Source organism: Staurois parvus, unplaced genomic scaffold, assembly GCF_062004578.1.
Source record: "Staurois parvus isolate SC_StPar_1 unplaced genomic scaffold, SC_StPar_1.0 ptg000236l, whole genome shotgun sequence".
NCBI lineage: Eukaryota > Metazoa > Chordata > Amphibia > Anura > Ranidae > Staurois > Staurois parvus.
In genome coordinates this window covers 818,663-838,511 of record NW_028318032.1, presented here as the reverse complement: position 1 = coordinate 838,511, position 19,849 = coordinate 818,663, and the positions used below count along the sequence as shown (strand labels likewise).

The window sequence follows — 19,849 nt, the reverse complement described above, 5'->3', positions numbered from 1 at the left end:
CTCTGTAGCCACCCTGCCCCCATACACAGGTCTCATCCCTGCAACCAGCATTCCCCTCTTGTGCACAGCTCTCATCTCTGCATCCAGTTCCCCCCTACATCATCCACAGTTATCACTTTTGCACCCAGCACTCTCCATCCACAGTTCTCACCTCTACATTCAGCCTTCCTTATCCACAATTCTGAACTCTGCACCCAACCCTCCCCTTCCACACCTCCCACTCTATACCCAACACCTCCCCATCATCCACAGCTCTCACCTCTACACTCAGTCCCCCCCCCATCCACAGCTCTCACTTCTGCACCCAGTACTCTCCATCCACAGTACTCTCCAGTCTAACATCTGTACCCTCTTACCTCCACCAATCACAGCTCTCATCTCTGTACACCACAAAACCTTTCTCCCATCCAAGGTTTACCACTTGTTTTCTATTGTAAAGAGGTGAAATTATCCCTGCCACAGCCTGCATGGATGGACGCAGCATAATGACTTGCTGCACTGCCTCTATAACCAGTCAGCTGCAGTGTGCAAGTAAACATGGCAGAAAACCTTAGCACCTGAGAATCCAGCTGAGAAATGTGGGGCACATGTCCCAGGTGCCCAGCACTAAGCATGTGCGATTGTTTTGTAACAAATCAATTTTCATCTGAAAATTTGATTTTCGGAGATTCGGATGTACTGTATACAAACCTCCAAATGGACATAGTAACAGATGTAAAGTTATCCAAAAACAGTTGTAACAAAATTAACTAATGCATTTGTTTCATTCAGGTGACATCACATGATTTGGCAGTAGTTTGGGCCCATGGGGAAATTAATTACATTTTCGAATTTGTTTGATAATTCGGATTCCAGTAAATTTGTTATTTAACCCCTTGGTGCTTCCTGGTCCCTTAGGGGTTTGTGATGCCGGGAGGGGAGGTGAGGTTTAGGGTCATGTGACCACCGTGATTGGCTGTCACGGAGGTCACTTGATCGGAAAGCTGCTGACCCTGAGTAGCGAATGAGTTCTTTCCGTGAGGCGCCGGTAAATGTGCCAGGAGCACATCCTGTATTTACACTGAGTATGCAAATATGCGGCTCTTTGGCGCCAAGGTCCAGCTGCCGAGTGTTCACATATTTGCATGCACTCAGCGCCAACAAATTAAACTGAATTTGTAATTATCACAGTTAGTCAGTTCATTTCCACAGTCTAATGCAATTCTTAAATTTGAAACATTAGAGGCCACTGATTTTTGTATTATTTATTCTATTTTGTCCGAAAATATAGAATCGTCCTGAATAGTTTTCGATATATGAATATTGAATCCACCTGAAATATATAGCAATCTTCTGAAAAAAAAGCAAATTTTTTTCAATCCACCCAGACCTAACAAATGCCAAATCTAACGAAATGAATCCCGAAAACGAACCGAATCAACATAACAAATTTCCAGCTTGCACATGTCTACCCAGAGCTAGTGACAACCTGGATCCAGGGATCTTGTGATCTACACTGCCTCGGCTGAGAACTAAGGAACAGAGATTTTCTACTGTATTTACAACTTGGCAAGGAAAGAGCTCTTTTTATTACTTAGATTAATTGTGATATTTGGTACTGCAGGCATGTGCCCTACTAAATTATTTGAAGAGTAAATATAAATGGTTGGTTCACCTAAAAGTGATACCATAGCTATATGGGGAACCCTAAGGACTGAGGTAGTCCCTGATTTTCCTATGTGTTGATACTTCACCATAAAAACCTCCCTCAAAGAATTCCTAACTGGTGTCTCTGTCTACCTGGGATATTTCCATTCTCCATAACATAAAATATGTAATCAGTATAGAGTATGTAGCAATATTCAACAGGTAGAGTGAGAACCCCCCATAAAGGCTACAAATGGTGTACAGAAGTCTCACCAATGGAATCCCAGTGAGATATAACAAACTAGCAGATTTTTCCAGTATCAAAAGCTGAAATATTCTGAACAAATTGACAAATTTGATAAATCCAGTTTAAAATTCTTATCAGATAGGATTAAAATACACTGACAGTCATGGCATTAGGGTACCCTCATGGAAGTATCTATTCTGAGTGCTCAGATTTATCAGTAGTAGCCTAGACATAGCAGTTATCAGTGAAATGTAAACGTAGTTATTTTCTAAACTACATTTGATAGCTGTTTAGCCAATTTGTATAAGAAAAAAAAGAAAAATCAGGCAAGAAAATAATAATCTATAATCAGCTTGATGTCCTAGGCCTCCTTCACTCGGGTGACTAGGGTCATACAGATGATTTCAGTGACAAGAATTTGCGGATTGCATGTGATCTGCTTTGGCCACTCAGCCTTTTCAAGGCAATGACAAGGTTAGAGAAGCTGTCACTACTTACATGAATCAACACATCCAGCAGTGACTTGAGGGTAGGGATAGATGTCTGAGCACGGATGCATCCAGGGTCAGAAATTTGTCCCTTTATGCAAAAATCTGCTGTATGTCTCTGTTAGCCCATGTCAAGGAGGCCAGTTAGGATCTGTAGGAGCTTAGATATAGCAGTTATCAGTAATCTTTAGCATTTTGTGTACCTATTTATATATGCAATTATTTGTTTGTTTGACTATTTGGTTGCTGCTGTTTCACATATCCAGTTTGGTGTATAGGCAGACTGCAAGATGCAAGCAATGAGTCTGTAGCTTGCCCATTCCATATCACTGATTACATTTATTAAATGAACAATCACTCAATTCCCTAGAACTCTGCGATGACATTAATTCAAAATTATGTTCAACAGATCTTCTGAGGAAGACTCTACAAAGTGCTTCATTTAATTTGTGCTTGCCCTCTCTGCCTCAGACAAGCAGTTATAACTGCAATATTGCCCTAATTCATTTATGGAATTTTCTTGATAATATTAGAGTGAAATGACGCTGCAAAAAATAAATGTATAATTTTCAAAGGGCATGCTTGCTGAATTACAGTTCAGCAGTTTGCAGGAATCTTGGCTAGACATTCTCATTTTTTATCTTGCTAATGTTTTATTATAGAACTGTGTATGTACAGTATACAAAACATCAGTAATCTGGGAAAAATGCAAGAAGTATTTTCAACATTTCAACTTAACTTTCAAGCAGTATAAGCCACTTGCCTACCAGGCACTTTTACCCCACATGGCACTAACAATTACTAATATTGAAACAAACTTGGTAAAAGCAGTCAGACAGGCCTGTACTGAAAACCTCCATATTTCTTTTACAGCAGATGTGCAGGTTGTGTAAATATAAAAGGACAGTCTAACAGGCAATAGAAATGTCCCAGTGCTCTCCTTAATCACACAGACCTAGTCAGACATGCCCCTTACCCTTCTTTGCAATACATGTCGGTGTAAAGAACCTTGCGCTGAGGGGTGTGGCTATTCCTCAGCTCTGCCAATGGAGTCCATTTCACTGTAAGAGGGAGCAGCAATTTCATTAAGATAAAAGGTATTTAAAACAAAATTACAAGCAAAAAAGATAAAGGAAGTGTATGACTTAAATTTAAAGCCCATCTCTGACAATGTTTTATTTTAGGTATAAAAGATCCACCTGTCCCTCTACAGTGCCCACTTTTTTTGTTTTATTTTTAATTTTCTTCTGTCTAGCCCTGCTCTTCGGCATGTAGTGGTACAGGGGTAGGGGTCTGTAGGGCATCCTCCATGATGTAGGTGTACCCTGCAGTGGTAGGGCATGTTGCGGAGAACAGTCACCCAGTGCACAGCTAGGCAGCTCTGGTTCCTGGTCTCTGCACCAGGAATTGCTGCAGTAATAGCAGTTACCTGGCAGAATTTTCTGATGAATTAGAACTAAAAGGAGCCACTGTTACATAAGGGAACAATGTTGATCTATGTAAACATAAGATTAGTCCTACGTCTACATTTAAAGATCAAGTGCACTTTGCTATAAAGTGTCTTTTTCTACTGTCCTTCACCCTCCCTTACATAAATAAAGTATGCTAATGAACGCTGATCTCCTCCCTTAAGCTATGGCTTTGTGTAGATACAAATAACAGATCCATGAAGCTTACTGATTAAGGAACCTTTGATGCATTTCACAGTGAAAGTACTTACTCATAAGGTCAGTCTGTGAGTAAGCAGTCTCAGTGCATGACAAGTTAAAGCTTCCTTGTTGATATTTGCTTGTTAGTGCCTTCTATCTGTTTAATAAACCTCAGATTAAGTAGAAAGTGCCAAGGAATAGTTTTTCTGTTTTTTATACTTGGGGTGGTGTGAATGGTAAGGACCAGGAACTGTGAGTTAATACTGCAATAGTAGACTGGGAAGTTGGTCTCCCTGATGGCAGCAAAATTAAAATTAGTTCTGGCTTTGTTTATGGCCTTCAAGGCATTACCCTATGCAGTTGACTGTGCCTACAGAGTTCTGTTCCTTGGAAATTAATTGGGATATCTCATAGGGCTGGAGATGCTCTAAATCTTTTCTATAAGACATAAAAGCACAGGCAAGTATTTCTAAAGTGTGTATTTATATTGTTTTCAAACCTTTTTGTTAGTTTATCAGAAAATGTAGGATCAGTCTTCTGTTCATATGTTTTCAAAAATAAACAAACTCCTTTTATTTGGATAAACGTTTATTTGTTACTTTATAAATCTATATCTAGTAGCACTAGGCAGCAAGTAATGCATGTTCTAATAACCTTCTATGTCACCAATTTGGCTTCCATTTCATTTCCAGATCAATTTTTGGGTACAAAATCCAATCTGAGAACTATCAGGTCTTATGCAGATTGAAAGAACTTCCATTTTTGGAATTGTAAGGTGTAAAAAAGTATTATTCTAGATAAAAATAAGGAGTGGAAACAGAACAAAAAAAGCTCTACGTTCTCACCGTTCATCCTACATTTCTTTCCAAACAAAGTCATCTTTTTCATTAACAAAGTCTGGACAGTCATGAACCTTTTCCAGTTCCGAATTCCAAAGTTTCCTCTAAAACATCTTCTCTAACAGTCCCAAGGCTTGAATGATCTTATAGACATCATCAGCTTCCAACTCATGCCCCTAAACCTTACTATTACTTTCATGTACATTAACAATCTTTTATACTTATTCAGAACAATCCTTTCAAAGGTTTGTTAGTTGACCAAACTGTCCTATTTGTGTATACCATTCCAGTGTATTACTGTAAAAGGTTAGAGAGGGGATAATACAAATTGACATGTTTTATGGAATACCACCAATTACAGAGTATGCCATTATCAGATATTCATGTATGAATTGCCTGAATGAAGACCCCTCCCCTTTATAAGTGTAACCCAGGAAATGGAGAGTCCGGCTTTTCGGGGGAATGCAGACTTAGCTGCTAGGAGGAATGCAGACTTACATGCCACTGGTATATTGTATGTGGTGCAAAACAAAACCTTTGTTTAATTTGCATGTGACAGTTAAAAAGAAATTACAATATTCAAATGCAGAACCTCCATTGTAATTTAGCAGAGTATAGCAAAAAGTATGGAAATTTGGTCTAAACAATAGTGCTTGTACAGCCTCAATGGGCATAACTAAATGTAAGCGATTATCAATTATCGATTTTTTTTTTTCTATGCCAGGCATTTCAGAAGGGAAGGCCAGTGATGACAGCTTATAATTATTTTAAATGGATAAAACAGCTGAGATATTTGTCAAAGCAACATATGATCAATTAAATGATGCGGTAAATAAAAATGAAAATCTCTGCGAAACAGTCATCTTGCAACATGTGCATTTGCAAGCAGTGTTAAGCCAGGAATGATCACATGCAGCAGAAAATAATTGTATACTTTAATTATGATTTAGTACAGTAACACTACAAATAGTAATCCCATTGTTGCCACATTACTTTTTGGTAACAGGCCAGTTGCACCACATCACATTTTAGACTAAATTTATGGTCAAGCCATGTTTTCATACCTGCATTCCAGGCTAACAACTATACAGTATACATTGGTGAAAAACATGTAAGGATAATATTTTTCCAGCAAAAGGATTTGCAATTCTGATAATCCAGTTCTGAGATTTACATAGCTCTGTCACACACAGGGGCGGACTGACAGCTCATGGGGCCCCCGGGCAATAGGGGATCATGGGGCCCCTGTGTCCTTGCCCAAACTCAAAAAAGCGTATGAAAAAGGTACCAGGGGCATCTCATGGGGCCCCCTATGGACCCTGGGCCCCCTACGAACCCTGGGCCCTTGGGCAGTGCCCGAGTTTCCAAATGGTCAGTCCACCCCTGGTCACACAGACTGTCTAGAAGGACAAGAGACCTGATTTTTTTCTTTGCTGCAATTCTATAACACTTACAGATTTTATCTCTACCCCAACCTGTGACTTAACAGTGAAAGGAGAAGCAGGAGACTGATGAACTCTCTGTGATACTGTGCTCTGCTATTAGCATATTCCTAGCACTGCAACACAACTGATTGGCATCTTAAGCTGTTTTTTACTCTCCCAATCTGATTTCAGCTGTACAGGGGCTGCAAGAAACTGACAACGCAAATTCAGGTACTTACACTAATTAAATAAAAAAATAATACATTTGCGGATGTATAACTAAGTACATGGCAGTATTTACAGCCTGGAATTCAGCTGTAATTAATCTATAAAAAGTAGGAATTTGTTCAAACTATATGGCAGTTTCAAGAACCTTGCTTTAAGTTTGAGAAATTTGCGTTGAACCTCATTGAAATCTATGGAGGAAGAATCTTCATTATTTAATTCTGGCCATTTGTAGGGCTAATAAGCAAGCTATTGTTAAATAAAAGGCATAGGAAGTCAGGCACTGCCATGGAGGGAAGGGAGCATGTACTAAAGCCAAAACAAAAAGCAAAACTAAAAAAAAAAAATGTAAAAATGTATCTATTCTATCTATTCACATTACTGTTAGCTCTCCCAAAGAGCTCCAAAACACAATGATACATTTTGCTGTTGTAAGCCCACTCATTTATAGAAAATGGTCTGGGTTATCTATTTCTTCCTTCAAATGATTGGCTTTTCTGACCAGGATTAAAGCCTATGCACTGCATTATAGATTCTCCCTATTTTTGGCTGAGAACCTGCATGTTTTGGGGCAACAGTTGGTGATTTGAAAGGCTCATAAATCATGGAGATTTGCTGAAAACCCATGGTAGTGGCGAAACCAAAATGTATCCCTGATGACCATATATACTATAATATCTCTGTTCAATGCTATGTAACAAGACTAAGGTTAATTTGGAAAAAAAAATGAAAAATTACCTTTACTTCTTGAGTTAAGGATAATTTGCACTTGTTGAACAAATCTCACTCAATTCATTAACATCTCTTTATTACGTACAGTATATCCTAAAAACACTAGCATAATGGGCCTGGAATAAAGAACTGGACAGCACCAATTTACTTAATGCAGCTCCATATTACACAGTGCTATGTTGAAACCTACAGCAGTCAATCAGAGCAGCGTTCATTAGTACGACTACAATAAACATTTCAAATTTATTTTCTGATTAGTTTCTGTAGGCCAGACAAGTCATTAATATCTGCATTAAGTATTTAAAAAAGCCCCAAGACATGTATAAACAAGACATTTGCCTTCAGTAAATAAGTCATTAAACTATGTTCACAAATGTCTTGTATTTATTTTACAAAAGAAGCCACAAAATATTGTGATGTAACAGATGTGTTAATTAGACATGCACACCAAGTTCAAACAAGGTAACATGCAGTTTCATCTTCAGCAATGATTCAAAAGAAAATTAAAAAAGAGTTGCACCAACACAGCAATATGGTTACTTGATATTTCAGGTTTGGTAATGATCTCCCAATATTTTAACCTGGACACAGGTGCAGAATGTGCATGCATGCCTTATTCACTGACTAAGTTAATTTTGCACTTATTATATGTCCATTCTGATCACCAATCAAATGTCATTTTATTGTTTATGGTGGTATGACAGAAAACATATTCCTTAATTAGCCCCTTATGTTTTGATGCACCAACCTTCTACCACATTAGATGCAATGTCCACATTTTTGTTCAACCTTTCTCAGTACATGCTCATTCTTTAAAGCATTTTCCATTACATTCCTGTTACGTTCTGTACATTTCAAAACTGAGTCTTTTCTTATATTCATATATATTTTCCTTCAGGTTATAGTTCATCTTCATTTTTCAATTCGTAATCTATCAACAGGTATTTCTGACCATTTATATGTATTTCAACTTGTTTAGTTTCTTGGCATTGGTGTACAATGTACATTGGTGTCTCAAAAGAAAGGAGCAAGGACTGCACAAGTGTTATTCTACCTCTGCATGTTACAAAACATCTAAGCAACAGAACTTCCAACAACATTTTTACTAAAAGAGCAAAGAATATCAGAGATGATTATCTGCAAAATTAGAAGTGAACTCTGGCTGGCCTCCATACGTTAGGCTGCATTCCTGTTTTCGCAGCAGAGAACCTGGGTTTTGGCACCTGGATTCTAGAAATTGGTGCTCTGGGATTGGTGACAGAACTTGTAGGACTTAAAACTGTAGCAGCATTATAATTCTCATGTGGAGATTCCAGAATAGGAGAATGATATTGTGCAGTGCCAGAAACTTTGGCAGGCCTAGGCTGGTTGGTCAGATCTGTTCTCCAAACTGGTTCTGCAAGCGTTGTTGCTGATCGGGGGGTTAGCACAGTTGGAGTCATGTTTACAGATGATGACATTGGAGTTGGAGTTGAGAAGCGCTTAATCTCATGAGCTCTAGTTTTCACAGGAATCTGTCTGCCTTGACTCACAGAGAGATTTGGTTTTGGGGCATCCTGTCTAGAAGAATCAGCAAAACAGAACATTGCTGGATTGAGCTGGTAAGGTTGATGACGCATAAAATCAATAGCTTGCATTCTCGGCTTACCAGCAACACCTTTTTTCACTTTGCTTTCTACCTTGCTCCCTTGAGATTTTGAGGCTGCTAATGGACAAAATGGAGACACCAAAGGATTGTATGCAATTGGAGGTGGTGCACGAATATTTGGTGAATATTTCCAAGAGGAGGGAAGAGATGGAGTTGGTGAAGGTGTTCTTGGCCTTGAGTTAGGTCTGGATTGAGATCTGTGTTCTGAGTCTACCACGAATTTGTCCACACGGCTTTGTCGTTTTGCAAACAACTCTGCTCCTTTACCTTTCAGCTGGGGGAAATCTTGGCACCCATTAACAAATTCTTCTACAGGTGCTTTTAAAATAGGTTTTGGAGCCACAGGTGGAGGAACTTTATTTTTTCGTGCTGAAGGCTGCATAAAATTGCAAGCTTCAGCACCTAAGCTAAGAAAATCCTCTTCTGGGCCAGACTCAAATCCTGTTGCATGTTGGGGTTTGTCATCAAGGTTCTGAACCATAGTCAAAAGTTCTGGGTTAGGTTGGTATTTTTTTTCCTCTTTTTTAACAAACATCTGTTTCCTCCCCCCTCTTTTCCGAGCATCGTTTAAGATACCAGTGCGCCCAGCAGGCACAGAGATTTTTTGTTCTCTTGAAGTTGCAGAATCTGGGGATTGGACTGCTGGTGACAGATAAGATGTGTGACTTGCAGGACTCATATACTGTGATGCTGTAGGTGTCACTGGGGTTGCTGGAGCATTAGGTACAAGATTTGATTGTGAAGTAATTGGTGGTGGTCCTGATGGACGTGATGGAGATGAGAGATATATTGAAGCAGTAGTAGTCCGTGGTGTCCCTGCTGCTGGAATATAAAGAGATGCAACTGAGCTAACTGGAGTTTTTTGAGGACTTATAGATGTGTCAGGTGTAAGTGGTGTGAATGGAGGAGGAGCAATATTTTGCACTGGTATGCTTTCATTTTTTTTTGCTGGCATAGGATTAAATATGACTGATGAGGCTACAGATCGTTGCTCTACTTGACCTGGAGTAAATGGTCGTGCAGACCTGTTGAAGATCGCCATTCCAGAGACTGGTGACTGGGTATTACCAAGTTGTGGAGATAGAGTGTTAGCGGGGGCTAGTGATATCTGTGCACTTGTCACTTTTATGTTCTCTGAGCCTTGAGCCTGCTGGCTTCTTTCTAAATTAACCTGATGGTTCACATTTCCATTGACCATTGACTTCCGAGGAGGGGCAATGGGAGTTTTTTGAAAAATCTGAGGGTTTTGTACTGAAATATTTTCAACAGCATGTTCTGACCTTTGCCTTTGCAGTTCAAACAATGCTGCACCTTTGCCAGATGCCTCACTCAAACCCTTTTCTTCCAGATGTTCATGTTCCATCTTTGGCTTTTCAATGTCAAGATATGTGCTGTCCCAATCAGAATTGTTTGTTAGACTACGTGCATCAGAAAAGCCTTCCTCATCAAATTCTGATTCACTTGTTGGAAGGACACCGTCTTCGTCTTCAATGTAACGATCTTCGTCTACACTTCCGTAACTCACAAGTGTATATTTCTTTGCTCTTTGCCGTCTTTTCTTAAACATAAGAACCCCCTTTGAGTGGGGATTTGGAGCATCAGTTAACAAAGATGCAATGGTTCTACATTTGGTTCTAGCTTCTTTTACATTTTTCTCCTGGGCACTTTCACTACGGTGCAGTTCTGAAAGAGAACATGAGAAAACAATGGCTTAGTAGCTATTCTTATGAAATTAATATTGTGCATATTTATAAACTGTAATATCAACAATAAGTTTAGCACATTCTTTTAAAAAGGAGGTTCCATCATTTTTTTAAGTCCTAGGGAAATGTATACTTTGTTGTCTTGGAATCAGGGCCAGATTTTTGCATATCCAACATAAACTGTGACCCAGAGCAGCAGGACTTCCTGGGCAGTCTAATTCTGTACACCTAGAACCACACTTCTAGCAAAGTAAGGTGACATTTTGCCCTGCTCTTCATCAGTTGTAAACATAATTATGCAGAGTAATCTCTTTCAGATTTCCATCCCTGTCACTAGCATATTTTGTATAGCATTGACACCTAATGTTGTTAGCATGATGATCGGTGAGAGTGGGTGGCACAAGACAGTTGGCCTAAAGTACAGAAAGGATTAATCAAACCCTGCCTAGGATAAAGCCACAGATTATTAGAGTTTTGTACATTGGAATAATTTCATACATAAAGACCTGTTGTATCCTAGGCTCCCTAAAACATCTGATCAGTTGATAAGTATACTAGAAAACTCAAGAGACCTCAACATGGGAAGTTTTTGAATGGTAATACAAGGGTCTAAGAAAGAGCTGCACAGTAAGACATAATAGTTTACATTCACATGGACACATGAGCATAAACATCCACATGCATGTGAACACTGGAGGGAGAATCAGACTTTTGATTCCCAGATCATTAAATCACCCAATCACTCTTTAATTGTATGGCTAACTTTTGGCAAGGAGCATACATAAACCACTCTGGAAGTATTACTGAAAATCAGAGTCACTTTCAAGCCATTGTTGAAGGCAATAAAGGGGGATTGCATTACATCTGTGGTTTGTCATTGGGTATACTAGCCAAGGTTGGGCATACTGAGTTTTTTATTTAAGGTACATCTTTACTTTAAATGTATGTTTACCAAACCTGTGCTGATAAACACGACCTGTGTTTCAGCAGAAAGTGATTTTCGAAGTGGGTAACTTTGCTGCTACAGTATATCTAAAAGTGGGTGTGTGCCACCAAAGGAATGTTATAGAAAGTTTTCTTTTAATTGTAACTTTTTTTTTTCTTGGCTTTATTGGGATTTCAAATAAGCACAGGTGTGCATTATTTGTAAAGCTTACTACTCACTTAAATTGTCCTGTTGAAATAATACACTTAATTTCCGCTGTACATCTGTTGCCTGGAGAGTTGGCAATGTAAGTGGCATTACTAAAAGGAAAGATGGCATGCTGTATTTATATCATATAACGATGAGTGTACTGTCATAGATTCTGTCCTATGAAGCTGTTTACCTTAAGATAACATTTTTAACTTTCAAAAAGCAAATTAAAAGTATTTTTTAATGAGTAACTTTTAAATAACCTTTTCAAATGAGTTGAGTTTACCTATATTTTGTGATATGTGCTGCAAATAAGCGATTTGTACCATTTTTTTCATTTAGTTTTTTTTTTTCATAATAATGCATGCAAAAAATTAATACACATTATTGAAAGCAAAGTTTCTGTCCCTATGAGATGGTGACAGGAGAACACCCACACAGTTTTACTTAGATGTATATAAAACACTATAAAATGTAAAGTTATTTTAATTTCATACAGATATGGTTAGGATCAGCACATTATTCAATAGATGAACTCCTGTAATTTAGAACTTTCTGCATAAAACAAACAATAGCTGTGCCCTGAAACCAAGCAAGGGAATGACGTATTATTTATACCTTTCAACTACAGTTTTGGAATAATACAAAGAAAATGAAGTAGCAATCTAAAAATATAAAAATCATAAAAAAGGTTATTAAAAAATTCTTATAATTTAATGTAATGTGAACAAATATGGACTAAATTTTTTCAGATGCTTTGTATTCTACTCCAAAAAAAAAGAATGTAAAACTTTCAGTAAGCTTAAAGGTCTATCTATAACTTTCACAATGATCACCACACAGAATGGGATATTAATCTATTCAAAGCGAGTATTGCGACAACCAGGAATGTGTTACTATCAACTGAAGCAAATCAACCCACTTTAAATGCACTTCTCTTACCAAGCTCTTCACATTGTCAAGCCAGTCACTCAACACCTATGCCTTCAATGTATAAAGAGAGCCATGACAAATCAAAGTTTTCACTGTACTAAAAATATTAACATATTCATCATTTCACTCTAAACAAACAATAAGTATAAGCCGATAAAAAGAACACATTCTGTTGTGTAGCTGAATCTATTATTTTACAATTAGGAGAATTACCTGCATAGAGATTATCTGTGCTGTGGTAGGAAGATATCGGTGAATCAGGCATGACACATGCACCATTAGAATCACAATGTTCCATATAGAGCTGACCGGGGACAAGTACACTCCAAGCTGGAGCCAAACCAAAGTAGGAAAATCTCCCCAGCTCCGCACTGCCCTTTCTACAAGCCTTTTTAAGTCCCCACTTTTGTCTTCCCTGGCATAGCTGTTGGCTTCACTGGCTTGCAGAAACTGATGAGGTCATAGAGTCTATTTTTAAGTGCCAGGGCTTATCACTGAACTGGGCTATGGACATTGTCACCTGTCACTTCAGCTATGTTCCTCCACGTCTGTGATTGAGTTAGAAAGAAATATTTTCTCCCAGCAGTAATTCTTCTACCCCCCTTCCCCTTTAAAAGAAGCGTGAAACAATGATATGTATTCCGGTCTGGAAACATTAGGTCAATGCACTCAAAATACCATAGTTATCCATAAACGTCCTGATAGAAAATCAGTATTCATCTTAGCTTTGCCAAACAGAAGAGTAGAAACGTGTGGGCAATGGGGTTGCTATTGAAAAGGCATCATCGAACTTTGGGCTAGTATTTGCAGTCATAATTAGACTAAAGGAAGATTTACTAAGGATGTACTTTTTTTTTTAAGTTATTCTGCATTCACTTTAAAGACCCAATCTAGTACAGATCAATTTAAAAAAAAATATGACTTTTCTGCGCACATGATTGGTTAATTGAAGTGATTTAAAAAAGATGTACTCCTTTAGTAAACTGACTCTTCTGAGTTCTAATTAGCCACCTTGTAATTGAGAATAAATAGTATTTTTGTGAGGAAATAATAATTTTTTTCCAAATTAATTTTTTCACAAATTAATTGATTTGTTAGGGCTGTCCCAGAAAATTCAAACAGTACATACTAGCTAACAACAGGATTGCCCTAAAGAAAAACGGAACTCTGGAATCTGTACTCAAAAAGAATTAGGCAGAGGGCAAAGGTGTAGTCACCAGAATTGAGCAAGGTCACCCTGCAGCTGCTCTCACTTAGAATGCCTTATTTTTCACTATGCCTCTGTGCAGGCAGCTATCTTGGTAGAGGCAGGGCCAGGGGCGGACTGACAACTCATGGGGCCCCCGGGCAATAGGGGATCATGGATCACAGTCAGTCCGCCCCTGGGCAGGGCTTACTTACTCATATCTGAACCTCCAGTAAAGAGAACAGTCAACAGCAATGTAGTGACATCACCAAATTTCACTACAAATCTCCTAAGAATAGCAGTCAGAGGCAGGACTGCCTTAGATCTCATACAACAGATAGGCAGCTATAACCCTGTAGGACAGTATTAACTAGACACCCTCACATACAAGGAAGTGCACTGCTACTTTTCAGAAGAAACTCCGGACAAAAGTTAGATTTTTCAGTGTGTCCTGCTCACTGCTGCACAGTGAGGGAAATTTTCTCCCCACAGCCATTGGGTCCTTCTCATAGTGCTGATCTTCCCATGCCGCTGGAGCTAACATCAGCTGCTGCATGCATAAAAGAGTCAAAAGACTTGCTCGCCCCTTCTGTTCCTCTCCTCCATTGCAGTAATTTTTCCCAGAATGTAATTGTTTTGTGATTTGAGGAGCTGAATCCTGCCTTTCCTCTGAGTGTCCATTCATAGAATTCCTTTTGCCCTGGGAAAGAATAGTACAAGTTCTAAGAATGGAGGAGATGGGCAGAAGGGGCAGGTGAGCAGAACAGCTCTTTCACATTCACAGAGGCTGATGTAAACGCTTGAAGATCAGTGTTAGGTATATTTATGCCGAGTTGTTCCGGTGGATGGTCGTGTCCCCCACCGAGCTGGCTAGCGGTCTGGTCTTTTGTCCCGCCCGCTACCTAGCCTTTATGTGGGTGTTTTACCCACAATGGATAATTATATTGTTTGAATCAATCTCCATGCTACACAGGTATCTTGGTTGTATATCAGATGTCTTATTGTCTTCTTTTTTCTTTTTCGTCTCTTTCTCTTTGTCCTTTGTCATGTGTGTTTTGTGTTTTTGCAAATTTTTTTCCAGGGCTCCCGGGGACCGCGGTGGATTTACTCTTCCTTTTTTAGATCACCATGTCGCTGAACTGGTTATCACTGAATGTCCAGGGGATGAACTCTCCACAGAAACGGGTAAAGATATTTAAGTTTCTCCGGGCTCGCCAAGTTGACATTGCTTGTTTGCAGGAAACTAATTTTTCCACTAATTCTGACCCAAAATATTTTGATGCACGTTACCCTCAGATATTTCAAGCTAATGGCCCTACAAAACAGAGAGGCGTATTGGTCGCCTTTCATAGTAAAACTCCATTTGTCTGTGTGAGGAGTATTGCAGATCCCAATGGCAGATACCTTTTGCTCCAGGGCACGATTCATGGAATAGATGTTACTATACTGTCCTACTACGCTCCTAACGTTAACCCTGGGCCTTTTCTGTCACACTTATGTTCTCTTCTGGCTACACACCAACGGGGGCACGCTTTTGATGTCAGGGGATTCAAATTTAGTACTAAACCCTGCATTAGATAAATATCCAGTAGAGCGCTCTGACCCTTCAGCATCAGCGAAGTCCTTTGTACGCATGTTAAATACCCATGATCTGGTAGATTTATGGCGTGAATTTCATCCTCGGGGGAAAGACTACACTTATTATTCACACCCTCATCATTCTCATTCCAGAATTGACCATGCATTCGTTTCACGTAAACACCTCCCTTTGGTTTGCTCTATTTCAATTTTAACGGTTCCATGGTCAGATCATGAGCCTATTTTGGTAGTCTGCCGATCTCTCCTATGTAGGCCGGCCTCCTCATCGTGGATGATGAATGACTCCTTGCTTTCGCTGAAGGAGATTCAGACGGAGCTACATCGTAAGTCTCAGGAATATTTCCAATTAAATTCGGGTTCTGTCTCTTCTTCGGTAACGTTATGGGAAGCATACAAGGCGGTTCTTAGCGGTCATATTATCCACATAGCTTCGAGGCAAAAGAAGGAAAGACAGTTTAAATAACGTCAGTTGGAATCAAAGTTAGCTTCTGTGTCGGCCCAATTTAAACAGTCACCTTCCCCGTCGAATCGTAGAATGTTGGATCAGGCTCGTTTGGAATTGGATCTGTGCTTAACAGATGAGGCTGAGCGCTCCTTACGTTGGACTCACCAGAAATGGTATAGCAAAGCAAACAAACCAGACTCTATGTTGGCCCGTAGACTACGTTCTTTCGCGCAACATCCCAAACCGATATCTCTACGCACTCGCCACAATACCCTTACGAGCAATCCTGTAGCGGTCTTGGAGGAGTTCCGGCACCGACTAGCTAAACTCTACTCTGATCCCACTCGGGCTGACCCTCAGTCCATTTCTGACTTTTTAGCACGTCTACCCTTGCCTACTTTAACGCCGGCCCATAAGGAATTGATGGACCGTAATATTCAAATATCTGAGGTTTTGCAATGCATAGCAGACCTGAAAACGGGCAAATGTCCAGGTCCTGACGGATATACGGCATTATGCTACAAGAAATTAGCTGATGTGCTTGCTCCCCACCTTGCCGCTATGTTTAACACGGTGAAAGGAGGATCGAATTTTTCCCCGGACTCCTTAACTGCTAATGTGGTTATGATCCCTAAACCGGATCGAGATCACTCTTCTTGGGCGAATTATAGGCCTATTTCTCTTATCAATATCGACATGAAGATTTTTACCAAGATCTTGGCTACTCGATTGAATTCCTTCCTTTCTCGTTTGATCAAAAAGGACCAGGTGGGATTTGTTCCCCACAGGCAGGCTGGAGATGCTATCAGACGTATTTTACAATTGCAACATTTGGCCCACACTCGCAAACTCGATATGATGCTCTTATCCTTAGACATCAATAAGGCCTTCGACACTTTATCCTGGCCGTATCTCCTATCGGTCCTTCACCGCTTTGGCTTTGGCCCTTCCTTCCTGCGCTGGATCTCTTCGTTGTACACATCTCCTCAAGCGAAGCTTAGATACTACGGATTCGAGTCTTCTACGTTCTCGGTTGCCAGAGGCACTAGACAAGGCTGCCCGCTTTCTCCTTTACTTTTTATTTTAGCCTTGGAACCGTTGGCTGAAGCCATCCGTTTACATCCTGATATTAAGGGGATTGATGTGGCAGGCTCCCAACATAAATTGTCTTTGTTTGCAGACGACATATTATTGTCAATCTCGAACCCGGGGATTACTCTGCCCAATTTGCTCGCAGTCCTCGATTCCTTTGCGATCCTTTCAGGTTTACATGTCAACCCAGCAAAATCAAGAGCTATGTCAGTTACCCTCCCACCATCATTTTTGGTTACTTTGAAGCAAACGTTCCCTTTTCAATGGCTTTCGGCATTACCATATTTAGGAATTAAGCTTACCTCGACCTATGATGGACTGTATCAGGCTAATTTTCCTACTGCTTTTCATGAGCTGACTGAGTTATTGTCCTCTTGGTCTCATTTCCCGCTTTCATGGTTCAGCAGAATTAATGCAATCCGTATGACCTATCTCCCAAAACTACTTTACCTATTCCGTGTTTTGCCAGTTCCAGTACCTTCGCATATATTGCGTATCCATCAGCGAAAACTTCTGTCCTTTATCTGGAGCTCCTCTCGACCCAGAATTAGCAAACATATCTTATTTGCGCGACGGAGTGCGGGCGGGTTATCTGTTCCGAATCTCCAGTCTTATTATTTGGCGGCTAACATTGCCCCCTTGGCTCATGTTCGTGCATCTCATCACTTCCCTCTGTGGGCTGTTGTGGATATGATGGACTCTCACCTGATACCGCTCTCCTCCTTGCCATGGCTTCCTACTTCTCAACGTCCATCTACCCTTAGCCCAACGCTGACGTTTTCGTTACGTCTTTGGGATTCTATCAAATACTCCGCTAGCCTTATCTCTCCTCACCTGCCGCTGTTATGTCTATTACATAACCCATTATTCCCTCCGGGTAGGGATAATCCTAGACAGTTTGCATGGTGGCAGGCGCATGGTTTTTATGATGTTCACTCACTTTTATCTCCCACTAGAATAATTACCTTTGACGCTCTGCGCTCTTCTTATAATATCCCCCTTCGAGAATATTTTGGTTACCTTCAACTTCATCACTTCCTAAAAACACTGATACGTACGCATTCAGGACCTTATCGTCTGTCCCCCTTTGAAAGCCAGTGCAGACATAGACCTCATGCCCCAGGCTTGATCTCTCTGATTTATTCTTCCATTATATCTTATAGAACCCCTCCGGTTCGTTCCTACCATCAGCATTGGCAGTCTGAATTAGGGGGGACCCTGGATCAACAGGACTGGCAGAACATGACCCAAGCAATATCTAAATGTTCTAGGAATGTCACTATCCTTGAGAATGCCTACAAAATTCTATATCGATGGTATTATACGCCTGCTCGCCTAGCTAGTTTCATCCCTACATATTCCCCAGTCTGTTTTCAGGGTTGCCAACAATTGGGCACCATGGCCCACATCTGGTGGACTTGTCCTAAAGTAAGCAGATTATGGATTAGGGTGTACACCCTTCTCCGCACTATCCTTCACACGGATATTAAGCGTAATCCGTATGAAGCGCTTCTATTTAAACCATTGGAGGGTCTTCTCCGTTCTGAACGGCAGCTGGCATCACACCTATTTATGGCAACTAAATTGACAATTGCAAGAGCTTGGAAGACTCCTGTCCTTAGTTTTGAAGCCGTCAAAAACCGGATGAATTTCATCATGGTTAATGAAAAATTGACGGCTATATTGTTGGATACCCATACAAAATTTTTGCAGATATGGCGTCCCTGGTTGGATGTAGCTCAACCCTCGAGATTCGACCAATCCCTTCTGTCGATATGAAGTTGGATTTTGCTGTGATCCCCTTGGAGCCCCAACTTCCCCCCCTTCCCTTTTTTTTTCTTTTTTTTTTTTTTGTTGTTTGTGATGTCCGTGTCTCTCTACTGTATGTCTTTTCCTATCTTGCTTTTCAATCTGTTCTTAAATATATTTCACGGATTGTGCTTGTTGTTTTCTGCGCTACATCCGCAATACTATTTACGCAATTTAGATTTTCTTATACACTCTCTAGGTTGTGTACATGAACAATTTTTTGGAGAGGTCTCTTCTCGTGCCTCTCCTGTTGTTTATAATGTTGATGTAGCTAAAATTCTCTTTGGAGTTTACATTATCATTGACTCACAAAGGTTTATAACCCCTTCCCCCACCGTTTCCTACAGGGCTTCTATGTAAACTCTTCAGCATATACCTTTATTGATGCATGCCTTGAATAAGCTCTTTGTTATTTAATCTGATTCATAATTGTTGGTCATTGAATTTATGCTCCGAATGTCTGTTTATCTTTGCTTAATATTCAATAAAGCTCTTTGTAAAAGAAGATCAGTGTTAGGAGGAGGGCTTTAACTTCAGCTTTACATTTGACTTTACTTGTGCTTTGTTTACCCATTCTGCAAATCTTGTTCCGTTTCCTGGTTATAACTCCAACTTGTCCCTTGCTTCCTGGTATCTGTCTGTCTACTGGCTTATACTCATGCTTGTTTTTCAATTCCATCTGCCATCAGATTTAACCTTTAGCCTAAGTAATGACTGACTGGAATCTCAGCCTGCTTTAAGACTACACTCATTCCTGATGATTTGGTACTCTGGTTGAATGTCTGCTCATCAGCTGTTCAGAGGGATGCAAACCTCAAGGCTGTGACCTAGAAGTTTCAAACATTAAAAGCCAAAACTCCTTTTGAGGGTTCACTGATAAAGACTTGGTATTCCTTTAGTCTGTCCCTTGGGGGCCCACGCCAAAAACTGGTAAAAATGGGTTCATGCCAGTCTCCAGCAGCCACAAACACTCGTTCCATGTTGGTTGGTTCCATGCCATACCATGCCATGGTTGGTTTCTTCCATGCCAATGGCTATTGCTCCGGTCAACTTTACATTTTACATGTGT

At 40.0% G+C, this 19,849-nt stretch overlaps 1 protein-coding gene across 1 annotated transcript in view; it reads right to left on the bottom strand.

The window, feature by feature from the left end:
* Positions 1 to 4,580: 4,580 nt before the first annotated feature.
* The window catches only part of SYNPO2L (synaptopodin 2 like), a 139,275-nt gene continuing 124,006 nt past the window's right edge, over positions 4,581 to 19,849 (bottom strand). The window contains exon 4 of the mRNA XM_089680196.1: positions 4,581 to 10,561. Coding sequence (XP_089536322.1) covers positions 8,376 to 10,561 — 2,186 coding nt within the window. The 3' untranslated portion in view covers positions 4,581 to 8,375. The remainder of the gene's footprint in view (positions 10,562 to 19,849) is intronic.